Source organism: Lynx canadensis, chromosome D3 (assembly GCF_007474595.2).
Source record: "Lynx canadensis isolate LIC74 chromosome D3, mLynCan4.pri.v2, whole genome shotgun sequence".
Lineage (NCBI taxonomy): Eukaryota > Metazoa > Chordata > Mammalia > Carnivora > Felidae > Lynx > Lynx canadensis.
In genome coordinates, this window is record NC_044314.2 from 87,034,703 (window position 1) to 87,057,924 (window position 23,222).

At 58.2% G+C, this 23,222-nt stretch overlaps 1 protein-coding gene across 2 annotated transcripts in view; it reads left to right on the forward strand.

Moving 5' to 3' along the window:
* The first annotated feature begins 332 nt into the window (after positions 1-332).
* Positions 333-23,222, forward strand: part of HIP1R (huntingtin interacting protein 1 related) — a 28,065-nt gene continuing 5,175 nt past the window's right edge. Inside the window, exons 1-17 of one of the 2 annotated variants that reach the window (XM_030292491.1) lie at positions 333-488; positions 15,099-15,162; positions 15,702-15,844; positions 16,077-16,133; positions 17,369-17,449; positions 17,851-17,927; positions 18,253-18,314; positions 20,058-20,198; positions 21,229-21,286; positions 21,384-21,459; positions 21,626-21,766; positions 21,867-21,928; positions 22,013-22,085; positions 22,180-22,363; positions 22,462-22,550; positions 22,638-22,754; positions 22,851-22,952. In XM_030292491.1, coding sequence (XP_030148351.1) covers positions 396-488; positions 15,099-15,162; positions 15,702-15,844; positions 16,077-16,133; positions 17,369-17,449; positions 17,851-17,927; positions 18,253-18,314; positions 20,058-20,198; positions 21,229-21,286; positions 21,384-21,459; positions 21,626-21,766; positions 21,867-21,928; positions 22,013-22,085; positions 22,180-22,363; positions 22,462-22,550; positions 22,638-22,754; positions 22,851-22,952 — 1,620 coding nt within the window. In that variant the 5' untranslated portion in view covers positions 333-395. The remainder of the gene's footprint in view (positions 489-15,098; positions 15,163-15,701; positions 15,845-16,076; positions 16,134-17,368; positions 17,450-17,850; positions 17,928-18,252; positions 18,315-20,057; positions 20,199-21,228; positions 21,287-21,383; positions 21,460-21,625; positions 21,767-21,866; positions 21,929-22,012; positions 22,086-22,179; positions 22,364-22,461; positions 22,551-22,637; positions 22,755-22,850; positions 22,953-23,222) is intronic. The other variant, XM_030292490.1, reaches the window with a different exon arrangement.

Sequence of the window (23,222 nt, forward strand, 5' to 3'; positions counted from 1 at the left end):
ACACATAAATTAATATAAGACTAAAAAGGGGGAAAAATGCCTAGTTGTGCTTCCGTTGGTCAGATTCGTTGAGGCCAAGTTTTCTCCAGTGAGCCAGATCCTGCTCCGGTGTAGACGGGACTTACTAAGTGCGGAGCGGAGGTTGCGGGGAAGGGCTTCGACCCAGGGGGGTAGGCTGAGGTGTGGAGGGGCCGGGGCGGGGGGGGGGGCCTTGGCCTGGGCTCCGCCTGGCGAGGGGGCGGGGCCGGGGCGGGGCCGGGGGCGGGGCGCAGGGGCGGGGCGGCCGGGCGCCGTGCGGCGGCCTCGCGGTGCCTAGGCTGGGGCGGGCGGCGGTGACGCGCTCAGTCGCGCGGAGCGGGAGCCGGGCCGGGAGCGCGGGCGGCGACGGCGGCAGGATGAACAGCATCAAGAGCGTGCCGGCGCGGGTGCTGAGCCGCAGGCCGGGCCACAGCCTGGAGGCCGAGCGCGAGCAGTTCGACAAGACCCAGGCGAGCGTCGGGGCCGCGGGCGGGGGTGGGGTGGGTGCCCTTTTCCCCGTCCCCTCGCGAGCGCCCCTCAGGGCCTGGCCGGGCTCGGGCTGCCCCGCCACCTTGCGCCCCAGCCTCCGCCCCGCCCCCCCCCCCCCCCGAGCCGCCCTGCGCGCAGGTGAACCGGAAGCGCGCGCCGGCGCCGGGGCCGAGGGGACCGGGGCGCAAGAGGCCGCCTGGGGACTGAGGTGGTTCGGGGGTGGGGGGTGGCGGGAGCGCCGGGAGGCCCGGGAAGCGAGGTGGCGGGCGACCCGGGCGGAGGGGGGCCGGCGGACCCGGGGAGCAAGGTGTTGGGCGACCCAGGTGCGGGGCGGGGGAGGATGCGGCGGTGAGCCAGGTGGGGTCAGGTGTGCCCGGGCCTTGGTGCGCCTCCCGGCGGGGCCTGCCTGGATTTTGCGCCCTGGTCGTGCCGCCCCTCCCCAGCGGGCTCCTGCCACCCTCTTCCAGGCCGCGGGAAAAAGCCCCCAGCTCGGGGAGGCAGAGCATTTCCTTGAAGGAAACTCCCAGTTTCCTCCTCGCCCGAGCTGTTTTCCAGGGCCGCACAATATCTTATTATATGTCGGGCGAAAAGTTTCACGTATGTAGCCAGACTTGTTTGCCTGAGCGCTGGCCCACATATAAATAGGTTCACACCCCCTTATTAAATACCGGCGCCTGACAGACAGAAACTTCCTAGGGCTCCCTTCCTGCACTTCCCACGCGCCTATCCTGGGAAGGTTATTTTCAAAATTCAGCAATGGCGCGGGTGTGTGTTTGTACATGTGTTCCCGCAGAGAACACAAAACGCAGTCGCTGCTGTGCTTCTGGCTTTCTGTTCCTTTTTATTTTACAAATACTGAGGTGGTGTTCTGCCTGGGGGAGGGGAGAGCACACTTATTTGCCAGAATAAGTCAACCAAGACTGAAATAGCAGAGAAATTTTACTTTAGAAATAAAGGAAGACGAAGGGACCCCTCCTGACCCTGTCTGAAGCGGTGTGGTGACATTTGTGGCTGCTGTAGCAAGTTCCTTCCCACCTGTCCCTGCCCATAGCAGTGACTTCCGCAGTTGCTTTCAAATCAAGTTTATCTACATGCAGTCTACAACAGCTTTCATTTTGAAATAAGGAAAACTCAGGGGGACCGTCCAACCTTTGTGCTTATGATTAACAATGAAAACGATAGTAAAATTTGGGGACACCAAGGCTTTATGAAAGCCGTTCCATTAGCTGGAACCCACCTGCCCCCAAATTATTAATTTATCCTTGTGATCATCATCATCATCTGGCCTCTTTTCATCGGGGGCAGTCCATCATAAAAACAGATGTGGCATTTAATTTAAAGTCATTAATACGTAATTAATTGTGTCAGGAGCATGTGCAAGGACGGAGAGGAAAATTTAATTGGCAGATAGAATCTGGGGTTTGTCAGAAGCTTTATTTACGCACTGATTTTTAGATTTTTCTCCCCATGCTTTTGAGGAGGTATAAGGAGGTCTGACTGCTTCACAGAGGAGATGGAATTTAAAGGGCCAGTTTCACTAATCTTACCCTTTAAGTTATAAATCAAGGGCAACTTAAAAAAAAATTTTTTTTTAATGTTTATTTATTTTTGAGAGAGAGAGAGCATGAATGGGGGAGGCACAGAGAGAGAGAGGGAGGCACAGAATCCGAAGCAGGTTCCGGGCTCCGAGCTGTCAGCACAGAGCCCAATGCGGGGCTCGAATCCACAAACTCTGAGATCATGACCTGAGCCAAAGTCAGCCGCTTAACCGACTGAGCCACCCAGGCGTCCCAAGGGCAACCTTCTTTAATGTCAAAGAGAAAGAATCTCTGATACCGGTCCATACATTTTAGTGGTTGGTTCGATAAACAAGAAAGTGTTTTGTTTTGTTTTCGCTAGTTGGGTTTTTCTTAGGAGCTGAGAGGGTTACTTAATAATAAATAAGTTTGTAATGGCTGAATCTCATAGGATTTACCCTTTCCTGATCTTTTTTTTCCTGGAAAGATCGAGTTTGGGTTCAGCGTCTAGGTTTGCTGGTCTTCAGAGTGACTTATTGAGGGAGGTAGGATAAAGGTTTTTTGCATGGTTAATATTTAATTAGCTCGGTCCCAGAAATATCTCGTGAGCTGCCAGCCGGCCCCATTGGCGGAAAGGACCCAGAAAGCTGAGGTTGCTGCTTACATGTCTCCTTGTGGACAGAAAATAGCACATGCAGTTCACGGACTCACCTTCCCTTTGGAATACACTGCCTCTGTCTTCCTGTTGACCACAGGGCCCTGTGTTCCGGGGGAGCACTTTAGCTTGCTTGGAATTTGTCGTTACCATCTGCCAGCCTCACCTTTGTTCTTGGACTCCTGGATCAGGAGTAGGAAAAATGCTTCCATATTAGTTTTCCTGACAGGCCACACCCTGTTTTGCAAAACAGGGTCCCTTCCCTGCCCCAGTCAGGAGTCGTGCTTCCTTTGTGTGGCTGGTGCTTGTGATCGTTGCCTGGTGTGTGTGTGTGTGTGTGTGTGTGTGTGTGTGTGTGTGTGTGTGTGTGTGTATGAATGATCCCAGGGGAGCATCCAGAAAGCTGGTCGATTCTTCCCCACGACTTTAGCCCTCTTGGTGATAAAACCCCTTTTCAAAATGGAGACGACGCTGTAGTAATGGCTTTTCGTTGTTGTAACATTCTCAATACAGAGTACTGTATGCCTGCACTCCGAACCTGAAAATAGCCTGTGGCGTTACAAAGGTGGCGTGTCATGGAAAGCACTGACAGACGGTATCCCTGGGCAAGCTGCTTAACTCTTGAATCTGTCTCCTCATCTGTATGGAGATAATTCCACCTGTCTCCTATGGCTGTGTTAAGGTATAGAGAAACACTGTGGTAGGCCGCCCCTCGAAGGTGGCCACATCCTAATTCCTGGAAGCCGTGAATCTGTTACAGTACTTGGTGAGGAAATGCTCATCAGCTGACCTTAAAATAGGCTCACTAGCCTGGGTTTAGCCAGGTGGGCCCAGAGCCTTTAAATGTGGGAGAGGGAGGCAGGAGAGGAGGTGACAGGGAGGGTCTGCAGAGAGGAGTACTGGCTGGCTTTGAGATGGAAGAAGGGGGGCCCCTAGCCGAGGACGGTGGGTGTCCTGGAGAAGCTGGAGAAGGCGAGGAGTGGAGTCGCATACAGAGCCTCCAGAAAGAAATACAGCACTGCTGGCACCTTGATCTTAGCTCCAGAAGACCTGTTTTGGGCTTCTGGCCTTCGGAACTGTAAGGTGATAAACATTTGTGTTGTTTGAAGGCACTGAGTTTGTGGAGATTTGTTACAGCGGTTAACAGGCTGCTAATACACCCAGAATGCAAAACGCATGGTGCAGTGCTCTGCAAATAGCCAGCTGTCTTCCTCCCTTCCCCCCCCCCCCAAAAAAAAAAGCTTTAACATTTGAGAACCAGTTCAGAACTTCCACTAGAGAGGAACCTGTCTTTGAGGCGTATCATGGATGAGGACTCAGCAGATAGGAAATGCTAAACTTTAGATTTGCTTATTCCTTGTCTGTGAGTCCCTGTGTTGCTCTGTGGCTAAAGCCTCTGCAAGATCGTTGAGGTCAGGACAGCGAGGGGCCGCCCTGCTCAGTGAGCCAAGCCTGGTGGGGGAGTGTTAAGTGGGGGGCTAAGACTGTCCCGGTGCTGGGGGTTTTCTAGTTGTGAGGGCAGTGTGGGGGGGGGGACAGGAGTGGGGGGAAAGCAGGCAGAAAACAGTTCTTAGGGCCTTCCAGGTCAGTGACCCATCCCCTCAGCAGCCCCCAGGGGAATCGAAATCTTGTGAAGAGTAACGTTTTTGACCTTCAGGACTCGTCGGCCCTGGATCATGTTAGAGCAGTGGCGCCCAGTAGCAACAGAACACGAATCTCACATGTCATGTTAGATTTCCTTTAGCCACGTTGGAAAGTAAACAGAAACAGGTGAAATTCATCTTAATCGTATATTTTATTTAACCTGATATATCCAAAATGGAACCATTTCACAGTGTAATCACTGTAAGACTTATGAATGGGATATTTTACTTTTTTTTTCCTCTTTTTTTTTTTTTTTTTAATGTTTTACTATTTTTGAGACTTCGAGAGACAGCACAAGCAGGGGAGGGGCAGAGAGAGAGGGAGACACAGAGTCTGAAGCAGGTTCCAGGCTCTCAGCTGTCAGTACAGAGCCCGACGTGGGGCTGGAACTCACGAACTGCGAGATCATGACCTGAGCCAAAGTTGGATGCTTAACCGACTGAGCCACCCAGGCGCCCTTCCTTCTTTTTTTTTTTTTTTTATTTAAAATTTATTTATATTTGAGACAGAGCAAGAGAGAGAGAGAGAGAGAGAGAGAGAGAGAGAGAGAGAGAGAGAGAGAGAGAGAGAGGCATGCACGACAGGGGAGGAGCAGAGAGAGAGAATCCCAAGCAAGTCTAGGAGCACCCAGCCCAGAGCCCAATGTGGGGCTTGAACTCATGAACTGTGAGATCGTGATCTGAGCCGAAATCATGAGTCAGATGCTCAACTGTGACTGAGCCACCCAGGCGCCCACCCCTCTTCTAAATCTTCCTTCTAAGTCTTCAAAATCTGTTGTGTGTTGGACACAGCACATCAGTTTGGGCTCACAACTTCAGGTGCTCAGTTAACCACACATGGCCAGAGACTACCTGTTAGGGCTGCCCAGTGTTAGAGTCACTTGGGGGTGTCTTTAAAATGTCAGTATGAAAGTGCTGGCTAAGCCCCAGGCATTGGCCTTTTTCTTTTTCTTTTTTTAAAGTCCCCTAACCAGGAATTCTTTAGAGTCTCCTTTTTTTTTAATTAAAAAAAAATTTTTTTTAATGTTTATCCATTTTTAAGAGTGAGACAGAGCGTGAGTGGGGGAGGGTCAGAGAGAGACCAACAGACAGACACAGAATCTGAAGCAGGCTCCAGGTTCTGAGCTGTCAGCACAGAGCCCGATGTGGGGCTGGAACCCACGAACCATGAGATCATGACCTGAGCCGAAGTCGGATGCTTAACCCACTGAGCCACCCAGGCTCCCAGAATCTCCTTCTTTAGAATCTCCACTTGAGTTGGAGTTTGAGGGCCGTTCCCAAATATGCAATATTGTTTCCGACTCCCATACTGCACAAGTTGGTCTCTCTGCCCTGACTTCCTGTCCTACGTGTGCCCATCACCCCCTCTGTGGAGTTTCCTCTGACTGGCAGGCACTTAAGCACATACACTTTCGTGTCTTTTTTTATTCCTTATGAACGCTGTGGTATTTAACATTTTTTTTTAATGTTTGTTTATTTTTGAGAGAAAGAGTGCAAGTGGGGGAAGGGCAGAGAGTGTGGGAGACAGAATCCGAAGCAGGCTCCAGGCTCTGAGCTATCAGCGCAGAGCCTGATGTGGGGCTTGAACCCACAAGCTAGGAGATCATGACCTGAGCCTAAGTTGGGCACTTAACCGACCAAGCCACCCAGGTGCCCCTCTTTTTTTTTTTTTTTTTAAAGTTTATTTATTTATTTTTAGAGAGAGAGAGGGAGGGGCAGAGAGAGAGAATCCCAAGCAGGCTCCATACTGTCAGCGCAGAGCCTGTAGCGGGGCTTGAACTCATGAGCCAGGAGACCATGACCTGAGCCAAAACCAAGAGGCAGACACTTAACCGACTGAGCCACCCAGGCGCCCCTAAACACTGTGGTATTCTAACACTCTCTAAGTCACTAACCCCTTTTTGGGCCTCATTTAAATGTTTACCAAAAAAATGTCCCCTGGCCTCTGAATTTGGGAAGGAGTCTAAACCATGTGGGGGACAGCCAGGACTCTCCCATTTCGGTCCCCCCACCGTCGTGGGGGGCTTGAGGTGCCCACATGTGGGCACAGGGCCTGGCATCTGGTGCAGACAGATTGAATGGCTGAAGAACGGAGGTGAGCCAAGGCATTCTGAAAAGGAGGGAAAGAGACAGGCACACAGCCCACCTAGGGTGCTGCCCCCTCGCCAGAGTCCCGAGTCAGCTGGGGTGGGTCATGGGTGGTGAGCTATGCCCTTCCTGCCACGTGCACAGCTGTCTCACACCAACATGCCCTCCCCTTGGTGATGCTCAGGTAGGCAGCTGACTTCCTGACTCCCTGGGCTGCCAGAATCCTCCAGAATCTCCCTGTGCTCTCGGGGTGTCATGTGACCTGTTGGTCCAAGTTGAGGTGGGGATGGGGCTGCTGGTCCTTCCCTTTCCCCTTCCTCTTGTTGATGGCCATTTGTCCCCGTGGCACGTTGGTGAGGACCATTGACTGTGTGGCTTATGCCTGGTGCCCTGGGGTGTGCCACAGGGAGGCAAAGACCACCCGTGTCCTCTCTTGGAGCTTTTGTCTCCGTGCAGGAGGTGGGAGAAGTGCGAGGAGGACAGGTGTGCTTTGGCAGAGCGGTTCAGAGCAGGACTTCCCTGCAGAATGGAGATAGAATCCTGCACACGTCCCAGAGCGGCTGGGGGGCACTTGGGACTTCACAGTGCAGGACTGCCTGGTGCAGAGGAAATGCCGTGTGGTAGCGGTTTTGCTGTAGAGAAAAGCAGAAATAAAACCCAGTGTCCCTGTAGGGTTCTGTCCCTGGGCCCCTAGTGTAGCCGTCTGTAAAGGGGGAGCGAGGGCTGTTGGGAAGAGAGGCCGATCTGCTGCAGGGGTGGGCGGACACGGGAAGGTGGGGAACAGCCTCTTCCTGGGAGAATGAGCCTGCAAGTGCCCACCCTCCAGAAGCACTTCCCCTTCTCCTGGAGGAGGCCCCGAGGTTGGGGGGAGCCAGCACCTTGCCCCCAGGCCAGCATCCCAGCCTGCCCCAGGCCGGACCCGTTTGTGAATGAAACCCAACTGGGCACTGGTTTGCTCAGTCCCACGGCTACGGTGGAAACTCGGGAGTCGGAGCCGGTTTGGCCGAGGGTCAGGGAAACCCAGTCTGTTAACCTGAGACGCTTGGCGCAAAGAGTGGAGATGCCTTTGCCAGCCGGGCTGCGCTGCTGGCCTTCCTCCTCCCTTGATCTCAGGGCGGACTCAAATATGCCCTCGTTGGTGAAGCCGTCAGCCGCTTAACCCCCCTGCACAAGCCTTGCTATGCTCCCCCGGTTCTCCTGACCTAAACGCCGTCTCCCTGTCTCCCTGTCCGTGGCTGCTGTGAGGGTGGGCGTGTGTTCCAGTCCACGGGAGCAGGGATCGCATTGCTTTCCCCTCTGAGCCCCTGAGTACTACCTGCTGAACCCCGAGATCCTCAGGCAGGACCTGTTGGCTCCTCCTCCGTCCTAGCGCTGAGGAGACACGCTTGCTGTGTGTGGCTGAACCGAGGCCACGGGGCCAGCAGGTCTCCCTTCTTTGATGCTGTCACTTGGTGAGACCTAAGCCACCCAAGGCACCCACCACAGGGAAGGACTGAGCCCGTGGAGAAAAGTTGAGTCCAGCAGGATTGTGTTTCCTCTGGTTGAAATAAACACACTCCTCAAACTGTAGTGGGTTCACCTGCCAGGGGGTGGTGACTCAGCCCCCTGGCTTGTGGGACAGACAAGTCTGTGGAGTGATATCACCAGGGCCCGAGGAAGGAAGCCGCCCAGGCTGGCTCCCTGTCCATTCAGAAGCAGCCTACGGAGGCGGGACTCGAGGCTACGTCATCCTCCTCTTTGCCTGTCACCTGCAGGGCCCTGGGGAGAAGTGGCGTTGGTCCAGCTGCCACTTGTTAGCTGCGTCCCAGTGACAGGGAAGCTCCCGCCGGCCGTCAGGAGGGGTAGGTGTCAACAGGGCCCTGCAGTTTCATAAACTGGGTGATCGCAGGGCCAGGACTGAGCGGGGACTGGGGCATGTGAATGACGAGAGATGCCAGTTGAGCGGTTGAAGGAATCGGGGTAGGACAGTGTTGCGTCACTGACTTCCCATCTGCCAGAATTAGCAAGCTGCCGGGCGCCTCCCTGCTCTGCATGTGACCACATCCCAGCGCCGCCCCAGCTGCAGAAATCCTGTGTTTGTGTGCGGCAGTGGCCTTTGAGATGGCCTTTGAGAAGGCAAACTTTTGAATGAGGTCTCGAGGTCTTGCTGTCCTTCAAACAACTCTTCGGAGAGCAACCCACCTCTCTGCCTGTCCCCGTGCCTTGGCTCTTTGAAGGACGTTTTTGTGCCCCACTGAGTGCCTCTGTGAAGTGTCGTGATAACGGCACAAGGAGGCTTGAGTCTGATTCATTTCAGGACCCATTTTAAGAATAGAAATTGTTTTATAGTTGCTTTTACTACTTAACTAGAGGTTAAATTATTAGCTGGAGAAAGACACTCACTCGCTGCCTTGAATTTAACCAGAAAGTACATGTGAAAGAGCTTTTGTTCATTCAAGTGTTCACTCTGACTCATCCAATAAAGATTTATTGACCGCCAGGCACGGGTTTGGGGACTGGAGATACAGCAGGGAGCGGGACTCACAGAGTCCCTTGTGCCGTGGACATCTGTTTGGGGGTCAGAGGTAAAAGCTGAGACTAAGTGGTAAACAAGACGGTTTCGGGTAATAAATGTCCTCGGGGAAGTAAATGGGAGGCTGCTCTCCGGAGAGGATGGTTGGGGAAGATCCTCCGGGAAGAAGCATTTTAGTGGAGAGCTGGGTGAGGGGAGATGCGCCTGGAGGCTGGGACCTGGTTGGCCCTGTGAGGAAGAAAAGGGGGAAGTGTGTGGCTGCGACAAAGCAAGGTGTTCGGACAGGCTTTGTGCATGTTTGCATCCTAGAAGACCCAGGGGTTTTCATTCCCGCTTCCCAGATGGGGAAGCCTCCGTCTGGAAAGGGAAAGTTTCCGAAGCGAAGGCTCCCCAGTGAGATGGGATGATGTGAGTGTGTGTGCGGGCCGGGGTGCAGCAGCATCACCGGTGGGGCCGGTGAGAAGACCTGTCTTTGTCCCCAGGCGCGGGGTCTCCTGGCGAAGGGGTCTTTAGGATGTCTGACCTCACAGAGGACAGCCAGGGCTGCGTCCTCTGCAGCCACTTAGCCCCTTGCTGAGCGAGGGCTGGGGGTTTGCAGAACAGGGTAACTGGGGGCGCCTGGGTGGCTCAGTCGGTTGAGTGTCCGACTTCGGCTCAGGTCACGATCTCACTGTTTGTGAGTTCCAGCCCTGCATCCGGCTCTGTGCTGACAGCTCGGAGCCTGGAGCCTGCTTCGGGTTCTGCATCTCCCTCCCTCTCTGCCCCTCCTCTGCTCATGCTGTCTCTCTCTCTCAAAAAATAAATAATAAAAAAAAATTTTAAAACAATCATAGCGTAACTGACGTTGGTGAATGTCGGGCTGAGGAGCTGTGGCTCTGTGAGCTGCCCACACTCTTGCTCTGTCCTCAGTGACTCTCCTCCCCACTACCCTCCTTGGCTGTGTGGCTCTCCCCAAACTTCCTGGGGTCCCCTTTGCTCTTTGTGAAGCCCCACAGCTGATGGGGCAGGGACTGGGTTGCTGTGAGCAGCTACTGAGTGGGGTTTCCAGGTTTGGTCCTCTGGCTTCACTGACCACATCCACGCCTCAAGGCCCTGCTTCCGTCTGGAGTCCGTCCACACCAGGTACCGAGCCTCTCAGGTACCACCTGCTGTGGCTCCGGTCCTGGCCTGGCCACCTCGAGGGTTTCCTCTTTCCCGAACCAGCACCTGCTGGGATGTTTCCTGGTGCGTGTCCCTGCCAGTTGCTCATCCAGGGACGGCCGCCATTGGCCGCTCTCTCCGGCCTGGTCCTTGGATCGCGTCCCCAGGCTTCGCTTGTCCTGGCTGCAGGACAGAAGTTGCCCTGGGAGGGAGCCAGAGTAAGCGGAGATGAAGGTCAGAGCCCAGAGTCAGATGCCCTTGCTCACAGGAGTGGGGAGCCATGGGGGCCCGTGAGCTTCTCGGTGCCGCCCCGATGCTTGAACGAATCCCTGATCCAGAGTGTGTGTTCTGACTTGGAGTCGGGCCAGGTCCTCCCTGAGCGGTAGTGGCCAGGGGGTGCAGGGTTCCTGTGGCGGGACAAAGAAGGACGTCTGTTGACGCACTGCTTCCTTGGCTCAGCCTCCCTCCTCCAGGACCCAGTGGTGGAGTGGTGGCCGAGAGGACAGTTTCCAGAGCCGGGCAGCCTGGGTCTAGTCCTGCAGATTCTCTCTCCGTGTGAATGGGGGAGGGAGGGTTGTGTGAGGGTCAAGTCAATATGCAAAGCACTTAGAACAGTGCCTGGCAGGGCAAAAGCACTTGGTCAACGTTTCATTATTGTGACCTTGGGCAAGTGATTACCTTCTTTAAGCCTCGATTTTCCTCATCTGCCTCCTCCTAGGTTACTTAGGAGATTAAATGAGGTAATACTGGTAAAGTGCTCAGCACGCAGCTTGGCCCATGGCCGAACTTGATAAAAATCATTTTATTATTAAGTTAGCCTAGTTTGCTGTCGTTGTGGCATGAAATACACCTTTTACCAGCTTCCCGGTGAAAGCGATTTTGCTTCTGTCTCCAGAGCATGCCGGAGCCTTCCCATCCCTTAGCCTGTACCCGCCTTGTACCCGCCTCTGCCCCTCGGGAGGTCCAGCCGTTCACCATCCAAACACTGGGTGGAGCAAGTGGAGGGTTGCAGGCGAGGTGGCTGCCCAGGGCCTCGAGTGTGGACTTGTTGGCTTTTTCCAGCACAGAAAGGGCAGCAGTGGCCTGAATGCCCGTAAAACCGTTCGCTGTCTCCTGCTCCCCGGTCTAAGAAACCTGTCTCTGCAGACCGTCCAGCTCCCACCAAAGTCCCCCTGAGCATTTCTGGGGTCTCACGGCTGCCCCGGAACTCCCCACTATTGTTCTTGTCCTGATTTCCTGCAGTGGGAGAACCACTCCCTGGCCCCTCCATCCCAACCACTGAAAGGTCAAGGGAACTGTTCCCTCTTTTCCCCGGGAGTCAGATAAGCAGACAGATCCCCAGACAGTCACCACCTGTCCTCCCTCCCACCCCAGGACCCTTCTCTCCAGCTCTGGGTTTTCCACCCAGGCATCGGGGCCTCTGATCAATCCATTCCACTCCAAGCTGTTTCTCTCCATGGCAATTGATCCCGCCAGCCGTGAGGGATTAAATTTGCTGTTGTCAGAGCTGCCGGGGTAGTTCTGGCCTAGGTGGCTGTACCAGGGCCAGAAGAAGCCTATTTTTCAGGCCGGCAGGCTGGAGAGAACCCACATGGCAGTGCTGGGTTCCCCTCTGAATTTCCCCCCAGCCACCTGGCAGGCTATTGTGAGGATACCCCGCTGTGTGGAGCCGCCTTGAGACTGTAAACCCTAGAAGCTGAGCTGTGTCGCAGTCGCCCCGCGTAGATTCCGACGCTACGGAGAAGAACCCTGAAGCTCTTCCCACCCCTGCAGCCCACTCAGGACCGGCCAGGGAGGCAGACGGGGTCCCCGGAGCCTGACATCCCCTCCTGGGACGAGGCTTGGCTGCTGTGCCTGGTAGGAAAAGCGAGGCCCTGTGAAGTGTGCACAGACTCCCTCTGTGTGAACACTGTGCCTCCTTGTGAGGCTTCCCGACCCACACATCTGCTGCCCTGCACACAACGGGGCCGTGTTCCCACCCCGGGAGGGACCCTGCTCCTGCCGCCAGCACTGGGAGGGCGGGTGGGGGAGAGGGGAGGAGCCTGATGGCCAGATCCTGCCGTGTACCCAAGACCACATCTCACCGGGGCTCCCGCTTTGGGAGATCTTCCATGTGCCGGCCACCATCTAGGGGCTGGGGGTAGCCGGAGAGGCAGAAACACTTCCCTCATGGCGTTCACCTTCAGATAATAGACAAATAAGGAAGACATCCTTGTCAGGGGGTGCTGAGTAGCTGAGTACATGGAAAAGCGTTAATCGGGGGAGACACATTAGGGTGGCAGCAGGAATGGGACTGGTGAGCAGAGACCCAAAAGGGGTGGTGGGGGTGGTCTTTCGAGGGGTCCAGTGCCCAGCAGTGAGCGGGTGCTCAGTATACATTTGGACCATCGGTGAAGTACAGGCTGTGTTGAGTGACCCGGGGGACGACTGGGAGGCGGGACTACCTCACCCTGGCGCCCCACCTTGGCTCAGCCACGCACTGCTGGCTCCTGCCGCGTACGGCTTCCTCCCTGCCTCCTCCCTGCTCGGAGGAAAGGGCTGCCCGCCCCACCACTCCCCTCCCTTGCTGGGCCCTAGCCAGCCTGTCCCTTTAGGGCGCGTCTCTGCCTCTGCTCTCCAGCTGCAGACCCCAGGAGGAGAAAGCACTGGCCTTCAGGAGGGAGAGCAGTTACTGTGGGCGCCCCTTCAGCTTGCTCTGACTTGGGGTTGCGTCTCTGCATCCACAGCCTCTTCCTGGGCCTGTTCAGCATGTGTCGCTTCGGCTCTGCTTTTGCCCCGAATCTTCCGGATCAGGCTAGACCAGGTGGCAGCCGTCAGAAGAGCCAGCTCAGGTGTCAGGGCAGCTGGGGGATGGAGTTACACACCCCCAGAGACCGGACACTCCCTGCTTATGAGCTGGCAGCTGCGTGCTGCTGGGGGAGGTGTGGCCCCACGCCCTTGGCCTGTGCACGGCCACCCCTGCCTGCCCCTTCCCAGCTCTGTGCCCGTATGGGAGGGAGGAGCCTGGGACGCTGTACGGCAGAGTCGCTAAGGACACAACAGGCAGCCGGACCTGGCTTTGTCCTTAGTAGCTGTACAGAGAGGACACCTAACCTCTCTATACTTCAGTTTTCTCATCAGGAAGATGGGCTCATGCCCACTTCCTAAGGCTGTTGCTGGGGGTGTCGCCTGTTCCCTGAACAGTGTAATCACCCAGGAGACGGCAGTTGGTGATCATCAGTGTCGCCACCGCTGTGGTGGACAGAGTTCTGCCTGGGTGGGGTGTGGTGGTTATGTGGGGCCGGGAGAAGTAGGGGCTGGGCTCGACTTCTCTCCCGGCGGCTGCTCAGTGATGCTTGTTGAACAAAGCCAGGCGCTGAGGCCTCAGGGAGGCTGTGCTGGCGGAGGTTGGGCACACAGATGGCCAAGGGAGCCTTCCAGGTCTGGCTCACCGCAGCTTTGGGAATAAGAGAAGCCAGAGCCTGTCTGGGTTTCCGTTGGGACCCTGGGATGGGACACCAGGAGAGTGGCCCCTGAGGGGCCTGGCGTGGGGTCGGCACTCCTGCGTCCCGTGAGTGGGGTCACAGTGGGCTCTGGGGGGGGGGGCGGGGGGGCGGGGGCTGGGCCGGTTTCAGCAGCTGCGTGCCTGATGGGAGAGGCCTGCCTCTGCTCCTGTGGGGTTGCTTTTCTTACCGACAGAGGAAATCTCACAGCCTTGCCAAGTAGGCCCAAAGTAGGTTCGTGGTGGACGTGTGCAGGGGTGAACCGCCTCCTGGCCAGGCTGGGCAGTTATGCTGTGAGGATGCTGGAGGTGGATGGCGTGGCGGCCTCTGGGCTAAGAGGAAAGCAAGTGTCGGAGCTGCCCTGTGGGGCTCCCTCTGCCCTGTCCCCTTCCCACTCCTGTCTGAGTCAGGCCACCACACAAACATGTCCTATTGACAAGGCCTTGACCTGCCGGCATGGGTCCCGGGCTGCAGGGTGAGGGCACATGGCAGCCCCAACCCTTGCTCAGCCATTGCAGACCCTGCATGGCCTGGGGGGCAGGCTGCCGTGAGCCCTGGGGAAGGACCAGTGGTGGACGGAAGGATCGCGTCTGTAGGTTTGCCGGGCACCTGCCTGTCGCTCCCACCAGGGGACATAGGCGGCTCTTCTCCAGCCACAAACATTGATGTCCCGAGCTCAGTGCTGGGCAGCTGGACAGAGGCCTGTAGAACCTGCCTGCAGGTAGAGGAATAAAACATCCCCTCGAGGAAAGCTGGGACCGGCGTTAAGTGCTGGGGCCCTTTGCTGAGGGAGCAGTCCCATCCAGGAGGCCTCGGGCTGTGGAGGCTCTGACCTAAGGGGGAGGAGACAGGACCCCAGCAGGTGGACATGGGTGAGGACCTCTGCCCACAAGTGACATGGCTGCTTGCTCAGTGACCGAGTGGCAGCAGCAGGTATGCTGAGCGGATCCCCCCACTTCCCACCGCCCCCAGTAGGGGCCACGGTCACCATCTGCTTCAGTGAGGGTAGGCACCGAGTCGGGACTTGTCCCCGTCCAGGAGGGAGGCGGCCCGCGTGGCAGACGGGCCACAGGACCTGGGTTTGTCCCGTGTTTCCGTGTAGTGGCCGTGTGGCCTTGCCCCACAGTAATGTGGGTGGGGGGTGACACACGTGTCTTCACGAGGGCTCAGGAGGGATAGGGCGGAGGATGCCACGTTGTTGCAAGTGGCCGCTCCCGCTGGGGCCCGGGGGCCTCCCCTTCTTGGGTGGGCTAAGCACACACAGGTGTCTGCCCAGAGGTGGGGTCCTGCAGCTACCAGCCAGCCTCTGTCCTTATATCCTAGCCCCTAGAAGGCTCCCAGGGGCTTTTTGGCATCGGGTATTAACTCATTTCGAGCTGTACGAGTCAAGTAAAAGAAAAGTCTTCAGAGCTCTGGTTCGCTTAGGTTGAGAGAACTTCCTTTTCCTCTGCGTCTCTACACCTTCCTTTGGCTGACGGGAAGAATCCATCCTGTGTCTTCTGGAGAAGTCTGCCTGGTGAGTTTCTGAACTCTGCCTCCTCTGTTCCCTCCCAGGCCATCAGCATCAGCAAAGCCATCAACACCCAGGAGGCCCCCGTGAAGGAGAAGCATGCCCGGCGTATCCTTCCCTTCCCTGCTTCGGGCAGGCCGGCCGCTGTCCCTCTTGGTCTCTGGGGGGAGGCAGGGAGAGTGAGAGGAGGGTGTGGGCCTGTCCTGCGTTATCTCTGACTGTGGACTTGGTGGGAAGTGAATTGGGGGGCGGGGAACAGTGCAGGTGCCTGGCCACCAGAGCTTTGTCAAGCGTGAGCTTTGACAAGACAGAGGCCTGAGAAGGCGCATGCTCGTGTGGCCCCGGGCCAGCCGGGTCTCCTGCCTTGCTCTGCTGCTTTTACATTCTCAGTCCCATCTGGGCAACACCATCTATAGTCTTGGGCTGTCGGTCCCGGTTAAATCTGTGAGGATTGACCTTGGCAGAAAACCATCGCTTTCGGCGAACTCCTGCAGACGTGGTGGGAGAGGGGTGTCGGGAGAAGGTGCTGGGTGGCTGTGGGTGAGGGGCCAGCCTTTTCCCTGCGTCACTCAGCTGCACTCGCTGAGCACCCCAGCCTTCCCTACACTTGAGTCTCTGCCTCTTGCACTTGGCCTTGACCCTGGTAGGCATCATTCTGGGCACTCACCATGAGAAGGGGGCCTTCACCTTCTGGTCCTACGCCATTGGTCTGCCCCTTCCCAGCAGCTCTATCCTCAGCTGGAAGTTCTGCCACGTGCTCCACAAGGTCCTCCGAGACGGGCACCCGAATGTGAGTCGCCACTCTCCACTGGTGCTGACGGGGGCGGGGCTCTCGGGCCCTCCACCTGCTGCTGCCTGAGCAGGCCAGCACCCCAGGGAGGCAGAGCAGTGTCCCTGTCCCCACCCCTCTCTCCCCTCAGCGTGCCAGCCAGCACGGGCGGTGCATACGCTGGGACCCCGCCCGCGTGAGTCTGCGTTCTTCATACCCCCCCCCCCCCCCCCCCCCCCCGCTGCCACTGCAGGTGCTACATGACTGCCAACGCCATCGGAGCAACATTCGGGAGATCGGAGATCTGTGGGTAAGTGCAGGGAGCAAGCACGGTGGCCTTAGCACCTTGCGGAGGGAATCGTCCAGAAAGCCCAGCCACGGTCCCACTTGGCGTCCTGACCCCCAGCTCGTGGGGCCGAGTGAATGGGAGCTCCCTGCAGATGGGTGTCTTTTCCCTCCTTTCCCTCAGAGTAGAAGTCACAATGTTATCTGGGGAGACATTGGGGGCAGACGGACATCAGTAAATGAAACCTCAGCCTTGCTTTTAAGGTCTTGTCTGGGAAGCTCCAAACGCATAACTAACGGGCCCCCTAGCTCCAGAAACTCAGCAGCCCTGTGGTCCCTGTGAGCTGGGAAATGTGGCGACACCTCAGTCTGAGTGTCTGACTAGCAGTTACAGCCAATGTGAGGGGTACGGACTCCTTGCCCGCCGCCCCCCCCCCCCCCCCCCCCGACTGGGGCTGCTTTAGAATCTCAGGATTGGAAACTGGGTTCAAAAAACTTCCAGAAGATTCTTATCCATAATAAAGTTTGGAAGCCCCAAAAGCTTGTATTCTAGATCTACTCTAAGACCTCAGGGAATATGGGGGTGGGGACAGGACCTCTGGCCTTGTCACCTGGGAGTACTGCTGGGACCTCATGGGGTAGGCCGGGGTCAGGGCAGGCCTCGGAGCTGGGCTGTAGAGGGAGGCCCTGCTGGCATAGACACGAGCTGCTGTGTCTCACAGATGTCCCTTGAAGTCAAGAAAATAGTGCCCGTGGTGGTGTTTGCGGACACAGGCCCAGTTGGCGTGCTTGCAGGGGCCACGGTGTTTGGAGGTGACCGGGGAGGCAGCTGGGAGGATGTGTACACGGACCCGGCAGAATGTGCCTCCTCGGCTGCCACCAGCATTTTAATGAAGCGTCCCAACTCTGAGCTGGCCTGTTGCCCTGGACAAAGAGCCTTCTTCTCGCAAGAGTTTCTTTGGCAAGAAGGACTGGGAGTAAAATTAAAAAAAAAAAAAACAAACAACAAAGAGCCGTAGACAAAGCGTAGGGCTGGCGGAGGCCCTTAGGAGGGATGCGTTGGCGGCCTCTGGAGGGCTGAGCGGTATTTGTGCGTGAACGTCTGTCCGTGTGGCAGGTGGGGGAGGGACACTCAGCTGGCGTCCTGCACCTTCCCACCTCTGCTGTCTTGTTGGCCCCAAAGTGTGAACAGGTCCTGTAGGATTTGTGGGCATGTTCCTGGGGCGGGAGACCCTCATCCCAGCGCTCCTTTCTCCACAGGGACATTTGCATGACCGCTACGGACAGCTGGTGAATGTTTATACCAAACTCTTGCTGACCAAAATCTCCTTCCACCTCAAGGTAGTTTCCTCGGGAGTCATGGGGCTGGGGGTGGAGGACCCTGGGCTTTTCTCTCTGTGATATCCTGGGAAACCGGGTGGTGGCATCTACTGTGTCCCAACCTTGACCTGAGGGGAAACCAGAGGTGCCCAGGGTGCCTTGAGAGTCAGGGCAACTTGAGACGTTTTCCTCTAATGCCGGGGGGAGTGTCTGCTTTGCCCTTGGCTCCAGGCAGCCTCTTGCCCTGGTTGGACGTCCCCTCCTCCCTGTCCCCCATCTGTCCCGTCACCTGCAGCCCCCTCAGCCAGTGCCCGGGGCACATAGAGGCATCCCCAGCATCTCCTCCTCTCCTCAGAAGCTAGAACCCGTTCTGGGCCGGGGCCAGCATGGGCCTCAGCTGAGTGGGGGTGTCCTTTCCACAGCACCCCCAGTTTCCTGCGGGCCTGGAAGTGACAGACGAAGTGTTGGAGAAAACTGCTGGGACCGACGTCAACAACATGTGAGTCCCTCAGGACAGTGTGGCTGCCTGGCGCCACCTCCTTTCTCCCTCAGTTTCCCCGGTGGCTCCCTCAGCGTTCCACGCTCTGGGTCCATGAGGCCAGGTGCTCATCAGTGGCTGGCTGGGGCAGAGGGTCCCGTTCCCAGGAAATGAGGCTGAAGTTCAAGGGCTGGGGTTTATTTGGAATCTGGCCTCTTTGGCTGAAAGATGGCTGTCCGGCGCAGAGGCTCTTGGATGAACCGTGTTCCCTCTTCCCGCCGGGGGGGCGGGTCTCGTGCGGTGAGTCCCCTGCCCCTCCGCTCAGCCCTCCGCCTTCCCCTTGTAGCTTCCAGCTCACCGTGGAGATGTTTGATTACATGGACTGTGAGCTGAGGCTTTCTGAATCAGGTAAGCCAAGCAAGGAGGAGGCCCGGCCCCCCTGGGTCCTGCGTGGTTCCTCAGGGCCCAGAGCCGGATGAGAAGTTAGCCCCACCAGCTTATTCTGCCCCCGGTGTCCATGCCCCTGCTAGGAGGGGGTGAGGGGGCCTCCAGGTGCCCCCAGGACATGGGGAGAGGTGTCCACTGCTCCTGCAGGGCGCCAGGCCTCAGAGGTGTCCAGGCAGCGGCGCCCCCTCCTGACTCGGCTCCCCCTGCGTCGGGCATCTGCAGAGCCCTCCCAGGAGAGAGTTGGTTTGGGTCATCTTGCGTGTTTCCTTGCTGTAAAAGGCCTGTGAGTCATGGACTTCACAGCCCAGGGACCCAGCAGCTGCCGGACAGGAAATCTCAGAGGGCTCGCGCTCTCGGGGCCGCAGAGGGGATTGTTCTGGGCGGCAGCTTCAGGATGTCTTGTTGGGTGACTCAGTGCTCTTTGTAGGAGAACGAATAGCAAATGCCTTTTTAAGGGAAAATCGGGATTTGAGAGAGGTGGGTCTGGGCAGCCTCCTGGCACTCCTGGATCTGGACTCTGAGCTGTACCCAGAGGAGCCCAGACCCCACTGGGGAGCGTGGCCACCGGCCTGTGACTGGCAGGGACGAGACGCGCTTCTCACAGCGGCCCCCACGAGGGAAGACAGAGAAAACCCACAGTTGGGCGCCCCGCCCCTTGCAACACTCACCTCTGGATGAAGCACAAAGAAGGGGCAGCCTAGCGGTCCACAGGCCAGCATCTCCCTGGAGAACCATCCTGAATGCCCCTCAGTGGAGAAATGGTTTTGCCTCGTATCAAACCCCAGATGGGATTTTATGTGTGTTTCAGTTTTTATAGGAAGATGTACTTGATGTGACACGTAATTGAATGTTAAGATTTGGAGGGTGAAGGACCATGCTTAGCTGCGTCTTGCTCCTCCTGGGCTTGGAGGTTTGCAAACGGTCCCACCCTAGGCCAGGTGAGGACAGGGCCCCGGGGCTTGTCCTGGCATCTGTGTCGTGCATGGGCCACCCTGGCGTGCGGTCTGCCCGTTGTCATTTCTCTCTGTGCCCTAGATAAGAGGCCGGCTATGGTGGGGGCAGCCTCGTGTTTGTCCCTGGCCCTCCTACTTGGCTGATCTCACGAAAGGCTTGATTGTCAGGGACAGGGGAGATTGACCCTGGGTGCAAGTGAGGTTTTGGGGTCACTTGGGGCTTTCAGAACCAGGTCCCGATCTGGCTGCCTTGTGGCTCTCATCACAGTTGTAAGATGAGGCACTTGGCTACACTGCTTTGAGCCTCCTTCCCTCGAAGACTGAGGATGAGCTCGAGGCCCACGGGTACAGGACCTTCGAAGTCACCCTATCCCTCCAGCCCCTCATTCCGGGTGCACTGCGTGGTGGCTCTTGGAAACCCTTGCTGAGCTGACCTGTATTCTCTTTGCCCCGACCCTGCTCTTGCCCTAGTTTTTGAGGGGGCTCTTGTCCATCTGGGGCAGCCAAAGCACAGGGGCTCCTGTCCTAGCAGTTTGGAGCATGTTTGTGTCCGAGGACCTGGGACAGAGTTGTCCCGGCCTGGCTAGAACCAGCAAGGCAGGTCCCCAGGCCGCTGCCTCCCAGGGTTGCTCCGCCGATGCCCCGAGATGAGGGCGTGGGGCCCACCCTCTGCACTGTTCTCACGAGCCTGTCACCGAGGCCACATCCCAGCTTCCCATGCGCATGCTGCCCCCTCCACCTCTGTTTGCAGTTTTCCGGCAGCTCAACACAGCCATCGCTGTGTCCCAGATGTCCTCGGGCCAGTGCCGCCTGGCTCCCCTCATCCAGGTCATCCAGGACTGCAGCCACCTCTACCATTACACAGTCAAGCTCATGTTCAAGCTGCACGCCTGTAAGTCCCCCCGGCCCCCTGCCGCCCTGCCTCGGGCCCCCTGAGGTTCAGCCGGAGCCACAGAGGGCTGTGTTTAGGTGGCTTACGTTGACAGATACTGGCTGTATCAGAAATGAAGATCAAGACATTTAAAAAAGTTATTTTTTAAAAAATGTTTATTTTTGAGAGGTGGGGGGAGGGGGAGAGACAGAGAGAGAGAAAATCCCAAGCAGGCTCTGTCCACGCTGTCTGCACAGAGCCCGATGTGGGGCTCAAACCCATGAACCGCAAGATCATGACCTGAGCTGAAGACGGACGCTTAACCGACTGCGCCACCCAGACGCCCCTAAAAAATACTTCTCAGTTAAATGTGACGTAGTACACTAGCCTTAACATAACCACCACAGTTGTGGTGGAAAAGCACTGTTCCCCAACACAAGGGTCTAGTGAGAAGAGGGGTGTGGTTTTACACGTTTGCAGTTCTCTGAAATCCCTGGTCTTGAAGGAGGGATTGCCCTCTGAGGGCAGCCCACTGGGGCGCCTCGCATCCCGCAGGCTGGCGTGACACATCCAAAGAGGCACACGTCACTTGCTCCCCGTTCACAGAGGGTTTGGCCCCGGTCGACCCTCTGAAGAGGTCTTGGTCCCCACGCCCCCCCCCCTGAGAACCAGGGGCCTGGGGTGAATGAGCTGTTGCAATGCTATCAGCCCAAGCTGGAGTCCAGAAGCGATTTCACAGCGCCCCCTACAGGCATGCGCCGATCAGGCTTGCTGTGGCCAAGATGCTGCCTTTGGAGCGCCCACCCCCCCACCCCTTCTCAGAGTCGAGAGCCACACCCCTGTAGGGGTCTCCCCTCACCTCACAACCCCTCACCTCACTCTCCCAGTTGGTGGGGGGCCTGACCAGGCAGCAGGTGCTCTCCCCTCTACGATGGTTTCTAGAATGTGGTGGAGCAGAGTGGGAACGGGAGGGAGGGAGGGAAGGTCAAGTCTTTGCAAGTCACAGAGCAGGGGGCAGAGGGGAAGTCCTGTCCAACATCCCTGCCCTCAGGTCTCCCAGCTGACACCCTGCAAGGCCACAGGGACCGGTTCCACGAGCAGTTTCACAGGTATGGCCCGGGCAGGGAGGAGGCTCTGCGGCCTGGTGAGCTGGGCTTCCTGTCCAGGTCCGGCCCCTCTGTGACCTCCCCTCGTCTGCCTCTGCAGCCTCAGAAATTTCTTCCGGAGAGCCTCTGACATGCTCTACTTTAAGCGGCTCATCCAGATCCCCCGGCTGCCTGAGGTACCTGTCATATTCCCCAGGCTGCCCCTGGGCTGCAGCCTTGTTCCTACTCTGGGCGCGTGGGGGACCCTGGGTGCCTGCTGGGGCCCCACGTGGGCGCTGGGGACGACTGAGAGGGTCTTCCCCCGGGGCCGTGAGCAGCTCCCACTCATTGCCCCTCCCCCAGGGACCTCCCAACTTCCTGCGGGCCTCAGCGCTGGCCGAGCACATCAAGCCTGTGGTGGTGATCCCCGAGGAGGCCCCTGAGGACGAGGAGCCCGAGAACCTCATTGAGATCAGCACGGGGCCCCCAGCTGGGGAACCAGCGGTGAGGTTCCCCCTTTTGGTCGGGTGTCCTTCTGCCCGCGCCCTCCCCTGGCCTGCAGGGCCCGGGGGCGTGGCCCTGGGTCACCGTGCTTGTGTGGCAGGTGGTGGCCGACCTCTTTGAGCAGACGTTCGGACCCCCCAATGGCTCCTTGAAGGATGACAGGTGAGGCGAGGTGAGGGCCGGGGGCCGCCTGTGGCGGGGACCGCGCGGTGGTCGGGACTGACCTTGAAGGCCGTCTGTCCCCAGGGACGTGCAGATCGAGACCCTGAAGAGAGAGGTGGAGACGCTCCGCGCAGAGCTGGAGAAGATCAGGCTGGAGGTGAGGGCGGGGTCGTGGGGCCGGGCTGTGTGGCGCACCCCCACCGACGCACACGCGCGCGGCGTCCCCACACCACCGTCCTCGGGCCGCACAGGCCCAGCGCTACGTCTCGCAGCTGAAGGGCCAGGTGAACGCGCTGGAGGCCGAGCTGGAGGAGCAGCGGAAGAAGAAGCAGAAGGCGCTGGTGGACAACGAGCAGCTGCGCCACGAGCTGACCCAGCTGCGGGCCGCCCAGCGGGAAGGCGAGCGGAACCAGGGCCTGCGCGAGGAGGCCGAGAGTGCGTGAGCGGCGCGGGGCCGGGGCGGGGGGCGGGCGGCCGGCGGGCGGGCGGGCGGGCGGGCAGCTGGGGACCACCGCCTCCCCTGCCCCCTGCAGAGAGGGCCAGCGCCACCGAGGCGCGCTACCAGAAGCTCAAGGAGAAGCACAGCGAGCTCATCGGCACACACGCCGAGCTGCTCAGGAAGGTAGGTGGAGGCACGGGCGTGACGGGCGGACGCCGAGTGGGGCCCCCTGGCGGTGGCGGAGCGTGAGCCTGTGCCTCACCTGCTCAGAACGCGGACACGGCCAAGCAGCTGACGGTGACCCAGCAGAGCCAGGAGGAGGTGGCGCGGGTGAAGGAGCAGCTGGCCTTCCAGATGGAGCAAGAGAGACGGGAGTCCGAGCTGAAGGTGCGTCCCGGGCGTGCGTGGGCCCCCGTGGCCCCGACTCTGGTGTCACTTCCCCCACCTCCACCCTGCCCGCCGTGACACGCTGTCCTGTCCCAGCTGGAGGAGCAGACTGACCTGCTGGAGAAGCTCAAGAGGGAGCTGGAGGCCAAGGCGGGAGAGCTGGTGCGCACGCGGGAGGCCCTGAGCCGCACGGAGCAGGTATGGCCGCCGCACGTGGGGTGGCCTCCGGGAGCCGGCCGGGCAGGAGTTAGGGTCCTCTTTCCCGTGAGCGGGGCCATGCCCGGATGCCAGTAGCTTGGTTCAGTCCTGGGGTGCAGCTCTGACCCAGGGGACACGGGAAGGGGGCCCTGGCCTTCGGGAAGTTCTCTAAGGGGAGATTAAGGAGAACGTGGCTCTCGGGGGTGGTCCGTGAACCTGGGTGGGGACGGGGTGCGGGCAAGGCCACCCTGCTCACGTGCCGGGTGTTTG